Raw genomic sequence first — 8,657 nt, forward strand, 5'->3', positions numbered from 1 at the left:
CTTCTTCTTCTTCTTCTTCTTCTTCTTCTTCTTCTTCTTCTTCTTCTCCCCACCTATGATTTCAATGACGTAGGGAACACCCAGTGAAAAAACTTCCTCTAAAATGCCTGGGGTCACCCAATCTTTCAGAGGTGACCTTGAACCCAGATGTTCCCTACTTGGTCAGATTCTTTAACCACTAAACTGAGCTGCCTAACTCATTAAGTACTATAGGCATCTGATGCTTGTTGAATTGGAATAGTCTTTGAGAGTTCCTACCTGGCATAAGATTTCTCATTGCAATCAATCAGTAACAAGAGTCTAAACTAAGCTAGACTGGTCCTAAGAGATAGACATAAAGTCCCTTATCAGACCTATACTTGAAGCCCCTTTTATCTTGGTAGTACCTACAAGAGCTTGTGCTCAGCAGGTCTAGCCTTTGAGAACCCAGGGCTGCCTCCATGCCACCATATAATTGTAGACTGGAGGCCTTTAATGGCATCCTAATACAGAATTTCAGAGAGAAAAGGACCAAAAGGGCCATCTCCTCCAACTCATACTGGGGAAAAAAAAAAACTTCTCCAAAGCATGCCCACCAAGGTAGCTATTGAGCCTTTGCTTAAAGACTTCCAGTGAAGGAGAAACCCATCTCTTCTGAGGCAGCCCTCTTCACCTTTGGACAGTTGTCACTGTTCAAAAGTCTTTCCCTACATCAAATCTAAATTGGCTTCCTCAAAGTTTCTGCCCATTGCTCCTTCCACTGCCTCCTTGTGTCAGCAGAACAAATCTTACCCCTCTTATATGTGACATCCCTGAAAAATCTGATTTATCTATTAAATAAATGTATTGCTTTATTTTAAATTTTAAATTTTTTTTTGCAGTTAACTAAAATCTATTTTCTCTCAGGAAGAGTTCTAATCCAGCCACAGCCTAGCTGTGTGACCCCAAGCAAGTCACTTAACCTCTCTCTGACTCCATTTTCTCAATTGTAAAATAGGAATGATAACATCACTTACCTCCAGAGTTGTGTGGATCAAATGAAATAATATTTGTAAAGCACTTAGCACAGTGCCCGGCATATGGTAGGCATTTTCTAAATTTATTTCCTTCTCCTTCATAGGCTCCCCCCATTGAAAAAAGAAAGAAAGAAAAGAAAAGAAATCCTTTGCTAAATTGTAGCATTTGTTATATCCAAAGAGATATGTGTTTCATTCTGAACTTTGTATCTATCACCACGGATGAGTAGCATATTTCATCATCATTCCTCTGAACTCATTCCCCACCTTGTCTTCACCATGCTAAATATCCCCAATTCCTTCACCCAATCTTCATAGGAATCAATCTGTTAATCAACTAGCCTTTATTACCTTGGCTACCATGTGCCAGGCACTGTTCTAGGTGATTGGGACATAGAAACAAAAATTAAACCATCTTTGCACTCAAGGATACATTCTATCATTCTAGGTCCCTCATCATCTTATTGTACTCTTCTGAACATTCTCCACCTCACAGGTGCCCTAATGTCCTTCCTAAAATATGGTGCCCAGAAATGGACACAGTATTCTATGTGTGGTCTAACCATTTTATAATACAGTGGCACTATTACCTTCTTATTCCTGGAAATTATGCATCTTTTAATGTAGCTCAAGATTATGTTCACTTTTTTGGCTTCTATCTCATGCTGCTGATTCATGTTGGGCTGATGGCTTATAGCCCCTTCCCCCTCTGTCTCCTTGCCTCCCCTATCTTGTATTTGTGAAGTTTTTTTTTCTTCAATGCATGTAAGAGTCTAATATATATATATACATACATATACATGTATATATATATGTCTTTATTAAATTCTATCTGATTTGTCCCAGTATTCTAGCCTATTAAGATTTCTTCAGATTCTTACTGTCCTCTGGTGATCTCCCTCAGATTTTTGTATCATCTGTAAATCTGATAACTATACCATCTACCCCTTTATCAAAGTCATTGGTAACAATATTGAATAATATAGAACCAAGTATAAATCCTTAGGGCCCTCTACTAGAGACCTCTTTCCAACCATTAGTGATGACTCTTGGGGTCCAGTCATTAAACCAGTTTTCAGTCCAACAAATTGTACTGTCATCTAGCTGACAACTCTCCAAGTTTTCTGTAAGAACCACATGACTTTATCATGTGCTTTGCTGAACTCTAGGCAAACAATATCTATAATATTCTCTTGATCTAACATTTTGGTGACCATACAAAAAAGAAAATTCTGAAATGACTTGTTCCTGATGAAGCAATGCTGGTTCTTTTTGATCACTGATTTCTTTTCCAAATGTTCACTGATTCCTTAATGATACATTCGAGAAAAAATTTAGGCCACCTAGGTTGCACAGTGGGTAGAGTTCCTGCAGTCAAGAAGACTCATCCCCCTCTATCTCCTAGGGTTTTTTCAAACAAACCGGCCCTAGACACTTTCTAGCTGTGTTACCCTGGGCAAGTCAGTTAGCCCTGTTTGCTTTAGTTCTTCATTTGTAAAATAAGCTGGAGAAGGAAATGGCAAACTGCTCCAGTATCTTTACCAAGAAAACCCCAAATGGAATCACAAAGAGTTGAACATGACTAAAACAGCTGAAATTATGAGAATATTTTCCCCAGAAATCAAAGCCAAGTTCATTAACCTATGGTTTTCATAGTTCTCTTGCCTTTTTGGAGGGAGAATTGAGATATCTGCTATTGCACAGGTCTGTGGCACCCCTTCCATTCTTCACGACGTTTTTAATCTAATCAACTCTAGCATATTCTGAGCTTCATCCCACCTGCCCTTCTTTCAATTTCATTTCACACATTATATTCATCTTCTGCTCCCTAGCTTTGCTTTCATCATCTGGACATCTCTTTTTAAACCCTCAGTTGGATTAGAGAGTTCCCTGTGCATCCACATCAGTCTCTTCACACAACACTCCCTCATCCCTTTCCTGCTCGTTAGACTTGTTTTCCTTTGTATTTTCAGAATTTCATTCTTGAAAACTCCTCACCCTTCCTAGGCTAAGTTCTTTTGTAAAATCCCAGTTTCTTCTGAAAGGAGAATGGCACTAACCAATAAAATAAGAATCACAGGGTTTTAGAGTTAAAAAGAATCTTAGCAATATTAGGATCCAACTCCTTCATTTTATAGACAAAGAAATAGACAGGATGATAGACTTTGGAGATGATATGTCATAGTATTTCATTGATATTCTGTTAATGGCACCTAGGTGGTTTGGGGAGGGGGGAAGAAGGAACAAGTTCCTTTTAAGAACTTACTATGTACCAGGCACTGTGTGAAGTGCTTTACAAATATCACATTTAATCCTCACAATGACCCTGAGAGGTAGGTGCTGTCACCCCTATCTTACAGTTAAGGAAACTGAAGCAGAACAAGGTTAAGGTTATTTGTCTGAGGTCACACAGCTAGTAAGCATCTGAGGCCAGATTTGAGTCTTTCACACTCTGTGCCCAGCACTCTATCCAGTGTGACACCTAAGTGCAAAACATTGGACCTGAAGTCAGACTTGAGTTCAAATCCTGCCTTAGACATTTTCAAGATGTGTGACCCTAGGTAAGTCCCTCAACCTCTCTATGCCTCAGTTTCCCCATCTTACACATGGGCATAATAATAGCACTTACCTCCCAGGATTTGGGGGAGGCTCAAATAAGATATATTTATAAAGCACTTCACAAACCTTAAAATGCTATATAAATACTAGCTTTTATTGTTATTATTATTATTATTAGTAGTAGTAGTAGTAGTAGTAGTAGTAGTAGTAGTAGTAGTAGTAGTAGTAGTTCCTAGAGTTTATTAACTTGTCAGGTAGTTTGGAGACAAGGTATAGACAAATTAAATATTAATTAATATAGATAGCTCCTTGATTATCAGATATTTGGAGCAGGACTTTAACATTTACAAACTTTAAAAAAAAATTTCCCCTTATTGGTTTAAGACCCTGAGTTTAAAGTTGCAGATGCCAATTGGTTGTGCTTTCAAGAAAATCCTGATTACCCTTTGCTCCCTTGACCCTTCCCTCCCAAGGCTTGGGGCTCACACAGAATTTTGCTGTCTTCTCTTTTGCCTTTGGTTGGACTATAAAGGTGGCTTTCATTTCCCACGTGTCTTTGACTGTGTTATAGAACTCCTGAGCTGGAATGAAGTCGAAAGAGCCTTCAAAGTCTTCACTTTTGAATGCCTGAAATTAACTGAAGTAGATGATTTTGGAAAACTGAAGCCTTCCAGAACTGACAGTGAGTCTGATTCTGAAGTATTTCACATCCCATGGGACAATCCTGCCAGATTTGCTAAGCAGATAAGACAGCAACATCTCATGAGAAAGAGTACAGAGGAAAAAGTGACTATGCCAACTGTCACATCAGGTAACATTCCATCAAAAGAACGAAAAACATTCTCAATTTTTATCATTACTATTTTCCCCCAATGTTGGAGGTCATGAGCATTGACGTATTTAATTTAGAGCCAAGACACCTGAGTTTGAATCTTTCCATTTGCTAGATAGATGACCATGGAGAAGCCACATGGTATTTCTGACACTTAGTCTCTTCATCTGCAAAATGGGGAAAATAACATTTGCAAAATTATCTCTGATTTGTTCATATTAATAACAAATCACATTTACATAGCACTTAAGGTGTACGAAGTGCATTACATATACAATCTCATTCAAACCTCTCAACAACACTGTGAAGTAGGTGCAAAAGGTGTGTGGGTAAATGTTTAACAGTTGGTTCTCAAAACAACGATAATAGCACCAGGACACATTTTTCAGTTTAATCTGCATCGTTAACATTTTCCCCTCACTTTCTTAAGTGTAAAAAATCAAAAAAGCAATAAATCAAACCCTTATTTACAGCGTTGATAATTTCTGGGGTGTCATTGCTCACACTAAATTTAACAGTTGGTTCTTGGGTCAGTAACCCATCTAGGTAGATGGCATTTATCACCCCCACTTTACAGATGAGAGAATTGAATCTCCCAGAAGTTGGGTGACTTGCCCATGGTCAAAGAGTTAGCAAGGGACTGAGGTGGGATTTGAACCCAGCTGTTTCAGATGCTAAATCTACATTCCTATTCACTCTGCCATAAGGAAGGCATTTTTGTAAACATTTAAGTATTCTATAAATGTGAGCTGTTATGACACCTCCTGATTTGTGTTTCTATTGGATAAAATCACCTCCAGAAAATAAATTGAAGTTTCCACAAGAAGACTGGTTGAAGAGTTCAACGGAGATAATTGGCCTGGAGCAACCTGAGGAAATTAAGATAACATCACTCCTCTCTTCTTCCCAAAAGCCAACCTATGCGAGCACTATGAAAACAACTGAGGAAATCAAGACTGGGTCCCAGTCTGAAAATAAAAAACAATTAGAGCAGGAGTCTGGCACCAAGCAGCAAATGAAATCAAAATCCACAGGTAAATAAAAGCAGGGCACAGGGGAGGCTTCATAAAAATGATTAAGAAAGCTATAGGTATGTCCTGATTTTTAGAGTTAGTTTCATAAATTGTCAAACCTTAAGCCTTGGGAAAAACTTCAGAGATTGTCAATTACCAACCCCTTCTGAAGCATGAACCCAATTCCTGACATATGATAAAGGTATGACCCTCATCTATCCTTTCCTTGGGTAATTCCAGTAATGGGGAACTCAGTAGCTGAAAAGTCAAACCACACCATTTCTAGGTAGCTCTTCATTAAGAAGTTCATTCTTATATGGAGACAAAATCTCCCTTACCAAAACTTCTATCCATTTTTCCTATTTCTCCCCTCTGGGGTCAAGCAAAGTAAGTATAATCCCACTTCCATGTAACTCTTCTTCAGATATTGAAATAGTAAAAATCCAATCCCTATGTCTTCTCTTTTCCAGCCTAAAGAGCATTGGTATCAAAGATGTGGGTTCAAATCCTTTCTCTGCCACCTAGGTATATGGCCTTGGTTCCATTCTGAGCTTTAATTTCCTTGTCTGTGAATTGGAGATAATATTTGCCCTGCCTGTTTTATAAAGTAATGAGGAAGATGCTAAACTGGAAAATATCACGCTAATGTGAACTATTATTTTCATTTTAAATCCCCTCACTAGCACTAATACTCTCTTAAATGTAAGAGGGTTGTTGCAATATGCAACATTGCAAACTATTCAACTTATAAAACTAAGATGTTCAGTGAAAATAGGCATGTGTCATTAGAAAGGGAACAAGCATTTATTAAGCTCTTATGTGCCAGGCACTATGCTAAGCATTCTACAAATGTATCATTTGATCCTCACAGCAACTCTGGGAGGTAGGTATTATTATTATCCCTATTTTACAGGTGGAGAAACTGAAGCAAACAGAGGTCAAGTGACTTGACCAGGGTCAAAAGCTGGAAAGTATTCGAGACCATATTTGAACTCATGTCTTTCTGACTCCAGGCTCAGCACTCCACCCACCACACTACCTAGCTGCCTCATTATCATAGTATAGAAATGCAGTCTACCCACTATTATTAAATTATAAATCAGAAAATTTTTCTTCAGGGCAGGTTTATTAGAATGAAATGATAATAGACAAATGAGAAACTATTTCTGAAAAGAAATGCTTAGGGGTACATCTTAAGCTTCCCACATCCTTAGGAGTAGATCAGTAAAGACTCAATTCTCCTTCCTATAGTTTCTCTATCTATGTGAAGTATTCAGTGCTGCACAATGGCTCTGAGGTGCTTTAAGATACCCATATACATTGTACAATTCAACCATGTTCAATGTGTTATACTTCATTAGGTAGAAAAGTAGAATGATATACATTAGGATGATTTTCAATGGCAAAAACTATTAGCTGAAACAAACAAACAAACAAAAAAGGCTTTCTGGTTAACCCAGCATGAACTAGAGCATTCAGTCATCCAGAACACCTCATTCTTCAAGCAATATAATTGATAAAGCCTTCCTTCCTTGCAGTAATAGAGATAGGAAAATACATTTACTAGAGAAACATCTGTCTAAGAGAGGTGAAGTCAAGCTCTGGCAATTCAAGGCTTTCCCAGGATATTATGTGCTACTAAATGTGCAGCACCATGTGTTCCCTGGAAGTCACAGCTTGAACCAGGGTTTTTGTCTCCTCCTTCCTTTCAGGTCTAAACTACCTTAGTTCTGAAAATCAGTGATTCTAAAAACCAGTAACTGTCACCAAGTGTTATGGAATACGGTTTCTACAAAGATAGGAACTGTGGATGATCTTGAGTGATGGAGGCCAATGAGAACTGAGTGGTTTTTTTGTCTTTGATTATCTTCAGAAGATGATTTTGAAGTCTTATACAAAAGAGGTAGTGTGGTATAATGGATAGGGTTCTGGTCTTAAAGTCAGGAAGTCTTGGGTACAAGTGCTTCCTCTGACTTTGTGACCCCGGGCAAATAAATCATTTAACTTGTAAGTATCCTGGGCAACTCTCTGAGATGCAGAGATGGTGCCAACCTACATTGGTTTGAAAAAAAAGGCATTTCCTCATCAGAAAACCTCATAGCTTCTTTCAAGTTCATATCTCACCTATGTACTTGTGTATATGTTCTATCTTATTAACATGTAAATTCCTTGATAGCAAGGACTTCTTAAGTTTTTATGTGCCTCAAGTGGTGCCTTGTGCAAAGAGGGGCCTAATAAATAATTTTTTAACATGAATTACATATAGATCTCCTTCCCTGTTGACCTTTAAAATATTATATAACACTAGCTCTTTCAGGGCACAGAGTGATGTGTGACCCTTCTGGTGAATGGTGATTATAAATGTGGCCCCAGAGTCAATGTAACTGATCTTACAGCTATTAACTGGAAGATTTCCCAAGGAGAAAAGAACTTAGATTATGTACCAAGATCATAAAGGACTTTTTTCAAGGGGAAAAACCCTTGGGGATTGTAAAGTGTATGGGAGCTAGATAGGTCTTCGTGAGTGCCTTCTAGACAAGAAAAGGGACCAGACCTATGACTCTTTGGGAATGAGGCAGTCAAAAACTGTTTATAAAGCATTTACTGTGTTGTAGGCGCTGTACAAAGCACTAGAGATAGACACCAAGAAAAGCAAAAACACAGTCCCTGACCTTGAGAGCTCAGATCCTAATGGAGGAGACAAAATGCAAATAACTGTGTACATATAAGATAGGTCGAGGAGAGATGAAGATGATCCCAGAGGGACGTGTTGTGGGGTGGGGTCCCCAATGTAGGTAACCAAATAAGAGGCTATTGTGATAATCTGGGCAAGAGGTGATAAGGGCCTGACCATTATCATAGGTGGAGACTGTGTGAATGGAGAGAAGGGGACAAATACAAGAGATATTGTGGATATAAATCAGTAAAATTTAACAACTGATTGGATACAAGGAATGAGAGAGGGAAGAGACAAGATTGTGAGGTGGGAGGCTGGGAGGATAATGTATGGATCCATAGAAATGTAGAAATTTGAAAGGGGGATATCTTTTAACATGATAAAGTCCATTTTTGACATATTGAATTTGAGACTGGAGATGTTTAAAAATAAGTTGATAATATAAAAATGGAGTTCAAGAGAGAAGTGAGAGTTAGAGATAGATAGATAGATGATAGATAGATAGATTGATAGATGGATAGAGGGAGAGAGTGGGAGAGAGAGAGAGAGAGAGAGAGAGAGAGAGAGAGAGAGAGAGAGAG

The 8,657-nt window shown here is 38.3% G+C and overlaps 1 protein-coding gene across 3 annotated transcripts in view; it reads left to right on the top strand.

The window, feature by feature from the left end:
* SPAG17 (sperm associated antigen 17) overlaps positions 1-8,657 on the top strand; it is a 262,433-nt gene that overhangs the window by 125,228 nt on the left and 128,548 nt on the right. For all 3 annotated transcript variants that reach the window (XM_027866714.1, XM_027866712.1, XM_027866713.1), the window contains 2 exons: positions 4,126-4,365; positions 5,187-5,420. In XM_027866714.1, the coding sequence (XP_027722515.1) occupies positions 4,126-4,365; positions 5,187-5,420 (474 nt within the window). The remainder of the gene's footprint in view (positions 1-4,125; positions 4,366-5,186; positions 5,421-8,657) is intronic.

Source organism: Vombatus ursinus, unplaced genomic scaffold (assembly GCF_900497805.2).
Source record: "Vombatus ursinus unplaced genomic scaffold, bare-nosed wombat genome assembly UNPS02014782.1, whole genome shotgun sequence".
In the NCBI taxonomy this organism is placed as follows: Eukaryota; Metazoa; Chordata; class Mammalia; order Diprotodontia; family Vombatidae; genus Vombatus; species Vombatus ursinus.